Source organism: Protopterus annectens, chromosome 6.part0 (assembly GCF_019279795.1).
Source record: "Protopterus annectens isolate FY-2018-M chromosome 6.part0, PAN1.0, whole genome shotgun sequence".
Taxonomy (NCBI): domain Eukaryota; kingdom Metazoa; phylum Chordata; order Ceratodontiformes; family Protopteridae; genus Protopterus; species Protopterus annectens.
In genome coordinates, this window is record NC_056737.1 from 520031948 (window position 1) to 520045886 (window position 13939).

General features: G+C 42.9%; 1 protein-coding gene across 1 annotated transcript in view; it reads left to right on the forward strand.

Annotated features, from left to right (window-relative positions):
* Positions 1-13939, forward strand: part of LOC122804407 (melanoma inhibitory activity protein 2-like) — a 1673436-nt gene that overhangs the window by 591224 nt on the left and 1068273 nt on the right. Inside the window, exon 11 of the mRNA XM_044074238.1 lies at positions 9483-9621. Coding sequence (XP_043930173.1) covers positions 9483-9621 — 139 coding nt within the window. The remainder of the gene's footprint in view (positions 1-9482; positions 9622-13939) is intronic.

A 13939-nucleotide genomic window follows, 5' to 3' on the forward strand; every position in this document is an offset into this window, starting at 1 on the left:
GCAGACATCCAAGCAGAGAATTTGCTAGCCAGTACCTGAATTTCCTAAAATTGGCAGAGTTTCTGGCCCTTATCTCTCATTGTCTTTTTTCACACAGGGAGAGCTGAAATCAAACTGTGATTAGTGTGCAGCCATCTTGGATGTCCCTGTTTCTTTAGGCTTTGATCACAGAGATGCCTCCCTCCATATACCTATAGCAAGAAGACATAGGCAGTACTTGAGATTTAAAGCAGGATTTTACTCCTCGCCCATTCGCTTTTCTGCTGCACCTTGAGTAATTATACAGTGCTGGGTTCCAGTAATTGCATTTTGCAGGACTAGGGGCATTTATATTTATTCTTACTGGATTTATTGCCTCATTCAGGCCCTCACCATAGAGGAAATGCAATCTGCTCTGTGGTTCACCCTTGTCTGCTTCCATACTGTGGGGCTCTCTTTGAATATGCTCAAATTATAGCTAACTGCTTCTGAATAAGCACAGTTCCAATTGGACAGCTCCAGTTAAAGGACATGCCATCTTTCCCTTAGTGAAAGTATTGTTTCTCATCACATTTTTCAGTTTCATACAACAGCAGAATCGGGCTATTGCTAGAGAATACCTCAGGATCTTGTGTTTTATAGCATCCTCAGTCCTGAAGGTCCACTCCACACGAGGAAGCTGCAGTAGTACCTGTGGGACTCATGATATCAGTACTCCCACTCTCTGCAGTGGAGTATTCCCCATTCTGCCTTGTTTCAAGAAAGAGCTTTTATGTTAGGTTTTACAAGCAAATCTTAATCTTAGGGTCACTTTCAAATGAGGCCTAGACACCTGCGTACTCATTACAAATTCTTCATATGTATCGGGGGGGGGGGGTGGAAGGACAAAAGAAAGAAAAGCACATCAATGTTAGAGATGATGGATAAAGTTTTAGCTTTATGGGAATCAGGGGTCCTGCATAATCCAACAGATAGCACAAAAGTCATGTAGTACATTAAAAAGGAGGGTGAAACCTCCTACTTTTTCCTTTTATGCTGCTTGCTCACATAAGCTTGGTATCTGGTCCAGTTGTCTGGCTTTTCTCTCAAGGCATCTTATGAGTTATCCTAGGAGAATGTTCTGAAGAAGTGTTTGAGCAGAACTGAAATGGAGCACACACACACCCCCACACACACACACACACACTATTTGCCTTTCCTGAAATTCCTCTTTTTATCTGGGTAATTTGGAAGGTAAAGTACAACAGACCAACAATGTAAGTTATAACACCTTTAGAAATAAGGTAATATCAGTTTTCTCTCTTACTGAGCACAAAAAGAGGGAAATTTGTGCCACTGCCTCAGCACATGGAGCTCTTATTACACAGTAAGCATTCACTGATGTGCCCCAGCTGAAGACTGTAAGGAAGACAGTATGGATGATTTAACGCTCATCCCCCCTCAGGTATTTGTTTATGGAATGACCTGGTTGTCACAACATGGGAGACTGTTGCTCCACACCTATAGTCAATTCCTCCCTGGTTAAATCTGACCACAAACTGATCACCATGGAAATCTCCATATCACCTACACCCCCCGCTAAGGTGACCACCCTGAAAAACTTCTCTAAAGCCAACTTTGGGCTCCTAAAAACAGAGGTGGCTAACTTCTTGGCACCCATGCCAATGAAAGATAGCTGCATGACTGCTGAATCATACACCAATGCACTGTGCAAGCATGTACACAAATGCAGGGACCATGCCATTCCAAATAGAACTAAGGTGCTCTGCTCCAAAAAGGAAGCTGATCTGGTTATCCCCAGCCATCAATAAACTCTACAACAGAAGGAAGAAACTGTTGCAGAAAAAAATGAAGTCACAAGACTGGAAAAACCTCCCTTATCAGTCTCAACAAAAAGCTGAGATCCCTTGTCATATCCTCTAAATCCAGCTATGAAGGCATAATTGTGACTGACACCAAAAACAACCACAAAGCCTTCTATACCTATATCAAAAACCTCAAAGGCAATACCCAGATTTGCTCTGAGTTATTGCACAAGTCAATGGCACCTCCTATACTGAGCCAACATACTGGCCGACAGATTCAGTGCCAACTTTACCCCTCCCCCCCAAGGGCCCTATCACAATACCAGACGAAAGCCTGGTACCCACCATTTCTGCAGCACAGGTGTAAGCTGCATTGTCCAAAGCCAAGAATACAGCATCCAGGGGACCTGATAATATCCCTGGCTGCATCCTACATGAGCTACAAAATGATTTGGCATCACATCTGTGTGCCCTGTTCAGGCTATGTCCCTAACGAATGGTGCACTGCTACAGCCATCCTACTCCATAAAGGGGGAGCAACTATAGACCCTGGGAACTATCGCCCCTTTAGCCTGACGAGTCTGGTATGCAAAGCTATGGAGCGCATCATCATGGACTGCTAAACAAAGATACAGGCAATCTCCAAACTCTTGGCCCCACACAGTTTGGCTTTGTCAAGGGAAGATCCCACCTGCTTAACCTGGTTGACTTCTTCCAGGCAGTCACCATGGCTGTGGGTGAGGGTAAGGCAGTGCATACAGCCTACCTCTACCTGGCCAAGGCATTTGATACCATTCCCTATCATTGATAAACTCACTTAACTAGGCATTAATCCTTACATCACTAGGTGGGTTGCAAATTTGCTCACAGACAGAACCCACAGAGTGAAAGTTGCAGATTCCAAGTCAGACTGTTCACCAGTCACGAGTGGAGTCCCACAGGGCTCGGTCCTCGGCCATCTCCTGTTTGGCATCTACTTCTTAGAAGTCCAGGCCAACACAGAAGGACTCTGGCTGACCAAGTTCACTGATGACTGCAAGCTAGGAGTCGTTATCAACTCCCCAAGTGATGCAGACATCCTACGCAATGTCCTCTCTGAGACCAGTGACTGGTGTTAGAACCATGGCCTGAAGCTTAACGCCAAAAAATGCATTATCCCCTTTGGAAAAAAATCAGTTCCCACAAATTACCATGTTAATGGGAGCCCACTGAACACTGAAGGGGCAAGAAGAGATCTGGGCACCCAGGTCGACAGCCACCTCATCTTCGCCCACCACATTGCCACTGTGGTCAGAAAGCCCTTCTATGTGGCACATCTTATAACCAAAGGTTTTGCATCCAGGAAGAAAGAGGGCATCATCTCTCTCTACTCATTCCTCATTAGACCAATCATAGAATATAATGCCCCGTTTGGCATGTACCTGACCAGACACCTGTAACAGCTGGAGAGGCCACAAAAGTACCTCATAAAAAGGATCCTAGGCCTTAAATGCATGTCCTACACAGACAGACTGAAGAAACTTCAGCTGTTCTCAGTCTCTTATCGTCTACTTAGAGGTGATCCCTGCTTGACTTACAAAGCCATGTCTGACCCAGCCCTACTTGAAAAGCTACACCTAAAGAAATCCCAGTCCTCCTACGCCACATGCTCCAGAGATCACAACCACATTACCACATTTAACAGAACATGTTGGGGGGACAGGTTCATCTCCCAAAGACTGCCCATTACTATGGAATAAGCTTCCAATTCATGTCAAGCAGAGCACCTCACTGGCCCTCTTCAAGAGAAATCTTGACGAGTGGATGGGTAACAAAGTTCACTCTGTGGATCATTCCAGTTGCCCTAATGGATAGGGGCACTGTGAACTAACATCGGGTGACACTGTGCCTGGGCACTTTTTTTGAGCTAGGCTTGTAAAGGCTCCAGGGCCATTAGCCTAGTACACTACTATGAACCTGTGAATGCATGCTTCCAGTCTTAACTGGGACTAGAAAATGAATTAAGGAAATCATACTTGGTAAAATGGAAAATATTCTACCTTTGTTGCCAAAAAGAGTCCCTGGACCCGAACCAAACAACAGTGTCCATTATCTTCAGATAGTTGTTAAAACTTTACCGATTAAGCTTGACTTGTGCTTCATTAAAAATGCATGGATCTGCTGTCTATGCCTGCTTGCCCTAACATCCCCCTTTACTCCTTACTACCGGTGATACAATTCCTTAAAACGTTCTACATTTGAGGCCAACCAGGAAAGCCTTTGCTTTCAGCAGGATTTAAATTCTTCATTGGAAATTGACATTGCTACCTTTTGAGCCAAAAGCCTTAGTGCTTCTCAGATTCTTGACATGGAAAACGATCTTCTTAGAGACTGTAAGTTTTGTCTGGAGAATTTCTGAATTGTATGCCCTTATGTGCAAACAGTCCCTAAATCATCTTTCCTAAAGAATAAGGGTTAGACTTCATATCCAGTTTAGTCACACGCCCCCCCCCCCCCAATCAGACAGTCAACCTCTTGATGTTTACCCAGTCACCAAAAAATAGGACAGAAAAGATTCTGAGTACTCTGGCTATGCATAAGCAACTCTGAATTTGGCTCAAAAAAAAAAAAAAAAAAAAAAAGACTAAATAGGCAAGGATAGACAGCTGTTTATAGCCTCTGCAAAGGGTAAGGAGTACAGGCTTTGTTTGTGTCAAAACAAATCATCTCCATATTGGTAATACACAGCATCTTATTGTGTTACTCCTTTATGGAGAGTTTGCACCAGGCTGTGTTGTGGCACACACTGTTAGCTCAACTTCGGCTGCCATAGCTTCCCTTGAGGGAGGTAGCGTGCTTCTTCTTGGTCATTTGTTCACACCTTTTCCTAGCACTACAGTTTGGATGTCACCTTCAGAGCCAGGGCAGGTTGTGCTGTAGCTGTCTTGCAAGGGTTTTTACAAACCACTTTTTGCAGGGCAAGCCACCTCACAATTTATAATCTTTGTGAATCATCCCAAAGAGCAGTACTGCAGCAGTGTGTATAATACAGCTGTATAGGAACTTAGCATATTTCTAGATGTTCGAGTATATTCACTGTTGCAGTATTTTTTACTTCTCTTCATTCTTCTTTTCTTGATCTGTTACCATATGGGGTTAGGATGGGTACCCAGTCAACTTCTAACCCCTAACTTCCCTCTTTCCTGAACCTTCAAGGCATCCATCCTTCTCAAGTTGCTTACTGCTAGGAGAGCAAACCTTGGGGGGGGGGGGGCTTCTGATTTGTCTAACTTCGTGAGGTACATTTGCTGTGGCTACTGTCACATCCCTAAATCTTCAGGAGCAACAAAGAACTAAAGATGACATGAATGGACATCCTTATAGCGTACCACAAGCTTCCTGACGTCCATATAGGAGGGCATCTGCCTAGCCAGAAGGGAAGTGTAAAAATTGTGGAAATCAAGCTAAACATTGGGCCTTCTGGGGCAGAAATCCCAAGAGTTAGCAATAGTGCAGCAGCATTGAACATATGCCATAACTGTGTATGTCCGAGTACATGCCCACACAAATATGCTTTCTTTAAGCATTATTTCTGTACTTCATTTTCCTAAGTAGGCACCAATGTAGCTCTTAATGTGCACCTTAGAGTTTATGTGCAAGTCTATGGAAAGTGTTTATCTTTTGCATTGCGAAAAACCTGTATAGTACTCTGGTCCCAACACATTGTATACTTAGCAAGGCAATTTATATTCTGGAGATTTCTCCTCCTAAGAAAAATACAATACTGATTGAGATGCTGTCCACATTATTAATTGTTGTAGTGAAGATTGCCAGATAAGATAGTACATTTGTAGGTAAATATATGTATTGTAGCAATACATCTTAAAGGAGAGGTATGTGCAACAGTAAAGCTACCCTCTGTCCTTCTCCCAAAAGTGATGTATATAGTCTTTTAGTATTTTACTAAAACATTGCAGAGTGATTTTGTCAGCCTTGAAAAAAAAGTGTTTGTTTCTCTGAAGTCAGTAATTGGTTACACTGGTAATGCCAGAGAAGACCATAAAAATTATGAACAATTGAAGAAAGGTAATGCCTCCTCCATTATATGGGATTTTTATACGCTAACGAAGATCCTTGAAACACTGTTGTAAGACCACTGCTCACTTTTCATAGGGTTACAAGGATGTCTGGTAATAAATGCTGGCCATTATGTGAAAGAAAGTAATTAGGTAGTAACTAAATGTTCTGACCTAACTACTACATTAATCTCTCTTTGGAAGTGTACTTATCCACAGCTGTACTTTCTCCCATGTTTGTCAGTTTGTTACTCAGCATTGTCACACAAGATCCCTTTGAACAGAAGAAGGTTATCCATCCATCTGTGCAGTTTTATCTCATAACTTTAACTTTTCCAGTGATTTTTACATTTTAATTAAAATCAAAAGGCTGGGCCACTAAGAAAGATTATTTATCAGTGGAAGCAATTCCCCTTTTGGTATTATTCTGTCTGGAGGTATTTCCTCATTGTATGTAAAGCAGTAGGTAGTCTTTTTTTTAACAGTGTTTGGGTTACGTCTCTGTGCAGTTCTACTTGTCTTTTGTGGGATTCTCTACTATTTTTTTTATCTGTGATAAAACTGCTGTTAAAGGATGTTCATCTCAGATCTCCAAAAAGTAAACTGATTCTAACATGAGTCCATTTATGTTTTGGATGTACTTACTAAACATCCATTTGAGCTAGTTTACTAAGTGCATTTAAAAATTTTAACTCCAAAAACAGTTTTGTTGGCAGTGTTCACTTTGACCAGTAAACCTGATAACATATGAACCATCTAAAGTGTTCCACAAAAGTAGGGTTTCCCTTTTCGATAATCTTTTTTTTTCATCTGATTGATTGTTGTATATTACTCTTCATGAAGACTGTTGATTTTTATTACACGCACCCTCTGAATTATAGAAGCAACATTTTCATTGCTATCAATCTTTGTTAATAGTTATAAGCCTTCATTTCTCAGATAAAGCCATTCAAAAAACCTAGAGTTCTTTTTTTAATTCCAAATAGGCTTGGTACATCAGTTTGTAAGTATACTATATTCGGCATGTTGCATGAATTATGCATTAAATTCAGAAGGATGCAGATTCTGTTCTTGCAGCAGGTGCCCAGATCCATTTTCCTGTACTGATACTGCTGCGCCGCATTTTAGGGTGTGCTCTCCTTTGTGTGACATTGATGTTAAGGATCTCATTACATTTATTGGAAATAGCAACAAGGAAATTCCGTCAGTGTCCTGGCCAGATTTCCTTTGTCTGTATAAATACTACCTCAGTTCTACCCTGAAAGTAGACCACATACCTAGGGGAACTTATAAATCCAGTAAATGTACACAAATGCATTCCTTCATGTTATGATCATGCACTTAAATTTGTTTCTTGACAGGTAAGAGCTTATTCTGCTAGGATCACTGGTTGTTTCTCACCAGCAGTGATGGAGCCTCTTGCTGAGATTTGCAAGGCTATACCTTGGTCTTCCATCCTTGCATTTACTTGACTTTGTAAGCTGGGGTTCTATTCTAGGGATAATTGGGTGCTGTTCAGTACTGGTTCAGTGTATACTGGCACATGCTTCTAGTCATCCGAAGTGTAGCTTGGGTTGGGTGAAGGATACAGCCAACCTGGGTACAACTGGCAGATGCCATTTGATCAATAGTGCAGTACCAGCATTCAGAAATTAATGCCAGTACTTCTTTTATGGCCAGGGATGAAACACTCAGTGCTTGTATGTTATGAAGTTCAGTACCTGCATTCAGATGTGAATGCTTATGTTGCATTTGGAGTCAGGAGTCGGGGCTGGTGCATGTCAGAGCTCCAAGTGTGGTATTTGGTCTGTAGCAAGTTGCTTTTTACATCTGTTCAATTGAAGCTAGTGTTGTCGCCTCACAGTAAGATGCTGTCCGGTTCGACTCTCAGGTCGAGCGTCTTCTGCGTGGAGACATGCGTGAATGGGCATACCTTCGTTGAAGGTTGTCCGTCAGGGCTGGCAACTCGGTATGTAAAAATCAACTGCCAATCATTAGCGGACCAGAGTTCCGCTGTGGCAACCCCTAACCGGGAAAAGCCGAAAGTCACAACAACAACAACAATTGTAGCAATCAGTTTGTGGTGGCTGTTTATATTAGGATACACCAGCGTGTGCAGTAGCAATCCCCATCCCCAGTTTGAAGTGGGCAAGAATTGTAATTATAATATTTTATAAATATGATTTTATATTTATAAGTTGTTCTTAAGATGAGAGATTAAAAGATAGACAGCTTAAGTCCTTCGGGAGGGTGTTGCCCCCCACACCATAGGACTACAAGGCAGATGAACTTAGAGTTTTGTATATCAGGTGGTACAGGGGGCCAGCAGCCCCCTTGCTTGATGTGTAGTTTTTCATTTTCATTAAATCTGTAATGCCCGATATTAAAGTTTCAAATTTTTACTTAACCATGCTTAAAACTTTTTACTTGTTCCTAGAATAAAAATAACCTTTAAAAAACACCCCACCCACCATGCTTAACTGACAGCCCCATTAGATTGTTTGCTACAGTTTACAAAGATTAGTCCTTTTTGCCCTCAACTTGGAGTAAGGCCTTTTTTTGCATCTTAACTTAAAGTTGAGGAGTCAGATCGGGGAACTGCACAGGGCACAAAATAAGCCGACCATGGCTGTGTTACTCATTGTAGAGTTCATTGCTTTTGGTCTAAAGATGCTGAGTTAGCAAAATGAAGGGAAAAAAAGCTGAGAGGGAAGAATACTGCTGTACAGATATGAGAAATACTCTTAACAGTAGGTGGTTTATTTCCTTTCAGTCTTTTTGGCATCAAAACTCATATCCTTTAGAGCTATGTGTTCTTTATATCTAGTTGATTTTTTTTTGTTGTTATGTTGCTTCATTGAAGCTTTAGTCAATGAGAATGTGCCATGTGGGCATTTACGTGATTCACAGCTTGGATCTCTTCTGTTTAAGAGTAGGCAAAGAGTGAGTAATTCATTTTACTTCTGCAGAAAGTAATTGGAAGTCTGGCTGCACTTTCCTTCTTATCACATTCCAAACTGTCCAGTGATTAGGGCATGTCCTGCAAGGCTGTGATACGTAGTAGCTTCATCCTGTTCTTCCAGAAAGCGTTTTGTAAGTCAGTGAGAAGCTACTGCAGTCAGTACTGAACTGAAGCAAGTTTGGGTGGGAGGGTTATTCGTTTTGCACTTAACGCTGTTTGACAGTCCCAGAATTTGTCTGTACTCTTGAGGAGTACATATTTTAGCTAGTGTACTTTGCTGTGTTGCCTGCCCCTTTATGCTTTGGTGATGCATGTTGCCTGCCCCTTTATGCTTTGGTGATGCATCTTGGAGGGAAGTGTATTGCAGGGAAAGAAGCAAAAAGCAGTGAAATAATTAATTGCTTGGAATACACAAATCTCAGGTCTTATAAGCACAAAAGTAATCATTTGCAGAAAGGCATGAAGTAAATTAATCTTCTGCTGTTGTGGTGAGTACTTTGCACAACTACATTTCCCAGAAAAGTATTTAATTTTATCTGTGAGTATGTAGTCTGAAGGTATGCAGAAGAAATCTGTTGATTTAATTGTAGAGCTGTAAATTAACAGTTTGAATTGGCATGGAGTATTACCTTTGGACAACAGATCTCTCAAGTCACCTGACAGGTAGTTTTCTCTTCACAGAACGGATTGAAAAACTTAAAAGTGAAGAAATTTCAATACATTCTGACAGATCATGTTATGAAAATGAGTTGCAAAAACTTCAACAGAAACTAAAGGTGATGCAAGAGTTGTATCAAGAAAATGAGATGCAGCTGCACAGGTAAGCAAATATTGCTTGAAGTGACTTAGCCACATACCGAAAATCACTTATAGTGTATTATTGTGTTCTGTGTTTACATGACTGAGTGAAGTAATACTCATCGGTGTTGCTGTGTTCTGTAATTTTGTGACTGAATAAGGTAATACTCATTTGTGTGTTCTTCAAGAATGATTTATTTAGAAATTTGAGCTTTTATCAAGAAAGATACTGAATGCTATCTTTAGCCATTTCACTATACCACAGGAGTGAGAATTACTGTGGACTGTACTGGTATTTAAGTTTGATGACTTGGATAGGGGACTGATTCTGTTGGGTCCATTTCTATCCCATCCATAGACAGAGATTGACGATAAATATTACTATGGGTAAAAAGCCATGAAAACTTAAGAACAGGTCATGAGCAACATAATAGAAGCTGTAAACCATGAGTGCGATACAGGAATACAGAAAGAGAGAGAGATGAAACTAACCGATGCTGTAGTAGGCAACTAAAGCACAGTGCATGCAAAACTAATACACTGTTGCAATTGTATGTATGTACAAATATGAGTACATATGAAAATGTTGCAGGGATTGTTATTGCATGTTTTTTAGGAGGAAAGAAGTTGGGGAAAGATAGTGTACACACGCTTTATAGTACATGCATTTGTGTATAAGTGTATACATATGTGTGTGTGTACGTATATATGTGTACAAATGCAGTGTATTTGGTATAATTTCATCTAAAATTTTGCCCAGTAACAAAATATCTAAAAATGTAATCTAAAACGCATTTAATGCCATCATATCTCATCTGTTGTTTCATACTGAATATGTAATGTTAAGTTGTCCATCTCGCCTTTGTTCTTGCTGTTTGGCTTTGGAGCCGATCCTCGGCTCCGACTTGGCCATCTTCTATAGCTCGAGAGCTGTTTACTGGCTCGAGGCTATCCCTTATCCCAGAATGCCCAGATCTCGTTTGCCGCTTCAGCTGCGAGGTTGCTTCATTACTGGCTCAGGCTTAGTATTGTTTTGTATTACATATTTTTGCTGTTATTGTAAAATTTTAATTGTAAAAGTGTTATTAACCTTAGTCTCTTAGTACTTATACCCTTTATCGCCTTATATTTTGTGTGTGTGTGCGCTTTGTTGGCCGTCGTTCCTTTCCGCAGGCCTCTTTTCCTTTGAACTCGTTTTAACTTAGAGAGTCCCCCCCCCCCCCCCATTAGGTTAGCCGTTTAAGTTGTAATAATTATTATAACTTTTTTTTCTGGTTGTTGTTTTGGTTCTTTAGTTTAAGAAAATGTCTAAAGATACCAATGTATCTGGCTTCAAAAAGTGTGACTCATGCTGTCAGAAAATGTCTCTGACAGATGGGCACACTAGTTGTGTATATTGTTTGGGCGCTGTTCACCTGCAGGACTCCTGTTCTATATGTCACGCTTTTAGTACAAGAGTCCTGCAGGAGTGCAAAAACAAATTAATCCTTTGGGGATTATTGAAGCCTCAGGATTCTCCGGCTAAAAGTGCTCAGCCAGCGAAATTCCCTAAGTCTGTCAAGCCATCGGCTCCACCTTCAGAGCCAACTCCTTTACTTGACCAACCAAGTATGTCGGTGCTGGCTGGCACCAACAAGGCAACTCCTACATCGGCTCCATCTGTTATTTCGGAGCCATTTCTGAGCCATAAGAGACTGAGGTCTCCATCCTTGGAGCCCATCCACTCGGCACCTCAGTCACCCTTGTTAGAGTGAACGTAGCCATCATTCTTCCCACTCCACTCGATCCTCTAGATTATCGGATCATGATGTGGAGAGAGTAGTAAGTAGGTTGCTTAAGTCACAGGCCCTGGCAAAATTACTGTCCAGCTCACCTCAGCAGTTATCTGCTCCAACCGCCTCTATTTCCATTCCTCCTTCGATTACATTTAGCTCGGAGGTGGAGACCATGGATCTGCAGGTAGTAGAACCATCGGCGCCGATCATCATCTCTCCTTCGGTTCCGACGTCTGCTCCATTTACCTCGATTGTGCCGTCTATCACGGGATCTGGGCGCCGGGGCTCACATATCAGCTCCAAGGGGGGGAGTGGCATTGGACCCTTGTCCAACCCCATAGTCCCCTTGGAGCTTCGGTGCAGGTGAGCTCGGCTCCAACATCGGCCTCGGAGCCGTCACCCTTGACGCGGAGAAGGGCTCCTGTCTCTTTGGAGCCGGAGCTTTCTTTGCCTAGAAGTCAGGACGCCTTTGAGGTCATGCGGAGTGTGCTATCCCCCCGAATCAGCTCTACTGCCAGCTCCATCGGCTCTGCCCCCCCCCCCCCGTGGTGTCTGTTCCAACCTCTACTCCTCCTCCAGACCCCAAGCGTAGGGGAACCTATGCCCCAGGACACCCCATTGGGTGATCCCTCTTCTTCCAAAGCCTCCCCTGATCACTTGGAATAGCCTTTCCAGAAGAAGACGTGCAAGAGGAAGCACATAGACTCCCCTGAGTTTGTCACCTCAGATACAGACATGGATGAATTGGAAGGGTCCACAAGGTCCCCCTCTGAAGTTGTTTCCTTTACGGACATCCTTGAAATGCTTAGAGGGGGGACTGAACTTCTCTAGCCCCTACCGAGGACGAGTCTGTATACCTGGACGCATTTGGTTCCCGACCTTCCACCTCCTGGGTATCTCCTCCTTTCGAGCCACTCATGTCTGTAGTGGCTCGAAAGGCTTGGTCAGCTCCAGATTCTGTGGAACCTACTCCGAGGAGACCAAACAAATTTATTACAGCCTCCCAGGACAAACAATTCCTCTCCAAAGGTGTGCCCGTTGATGCCATGGTGGTAGCAGCAGCCACCAAGAAAGAGTTAGCAGAAACCTCTTCATCTGTTCATCCTCCAAAGAGTCTCAGACGATGGACAGATATGGAAAGCGAAAGTTTGCTTCAGCGACCTTTTCAGTGAGGTCCCTGAACTATATATGCTATTTTACATGTCTTCAAAGGGATCTCCTGAAAGAGTTTGGAGATGACCTTCAAGATCCTACAGCTGAAGGGAGTAACAGCCAAATTAGCTTCTCAGCTTGCGACTCTTAATTCCATAGTCAACTCCTCCATGAGGCTGATTTCCTATGCAGCCGATGGAGCGAGCAGAGCCACAGGGACAGGTGTGGCTCTCAGGAGACATGCTTGGATGCAGCTGTGTCAGTTTGCGGAACCCTTTTGAGCTTCCTTCACCAATACCTCTCTTTGATGGCTCCTTTCTCTTTGGGCCTCAGGTGAAAGACACATTGACCAGGTGTGAGCAGGAAGGCAAGACTCTCTCTGTTGTGGGAGTCCATTTTTCCACCCTTTCCAGACCTTATCCCAAGGGACAGAAGAGCAGAAAGATGTGGTTCCGAAAATCCCAGGGACCCTTGCCTGACACATGTGGTGGGTTTTCCCCCAGGGGCAGAGGGGGAAACAACAATAACAGACACTGCCCTCGTGACAGAGGGGGACCGCAAAACCAGGGTGACAGAGAAACCGTCTCTACCAAGCCCTTACAGCATCCCTGAAAGGTTGCCCGACTGCTCACCTCTGGAGGCAGTCGGGGGGAAGACTTTCGCTGTACCCAAAAGCCTGGCAAAATATAAAAAGAGACAGATGGGTACTATCCATTATGTCCGGAGGCTACAAAATTCCCTTCCATCAATTCCCCATAGAATCAAAAAAGTCCATCCCAGATTTCCCACCCAATCCAAGGGATCAAGCAGTCACAGAAGTTTCAAGACTGCTAGAAAAAAGAGCCATTCAAGAAGTCCCCGCAGACCAACTAGGATCCGGAACTTACTCAAGATTCTTTTTAGTACCAAAAAAGACAGGGGACTGGAGACCAATACTGGATCTCAGCAGATTGAACAAATCTGTACAAAAAGAAAAGTTCCAAATGGTGACACTACAGTCCATTTTCCGTTTTCCGGGTCAGGACAATTGGATGTGCTTGATAGATCTTCAGGACGCGTACTACCATGTCAAGATGGACAGATGCTCCAGGAGATTTCTTCACTTCCGGGTAGGGGCCAGTCATTACCAGTTCAGAGCTCTACCCTTTGGTCTCACCTCAGCCCCCAGGGTGTTCACCAAGTGTATGGCAGTAGTCAAGGCTCACGTGAGGCGTCAAGGATTCTAGGTGTTTCCCTATCTAGACGACTGGCTCCTGACTGCTACCACCAGGCATCAACTCTTAGAGGCACGGGATTATACAATCACATCATGCACTCAACTAGGCATTACAGTAAATTTCGAAAAATCTGCCTTGTGGCCCTGTCAGTCTGTCACATACATAGGAGCAGAATTAAACATAAAAGAAATGTTTG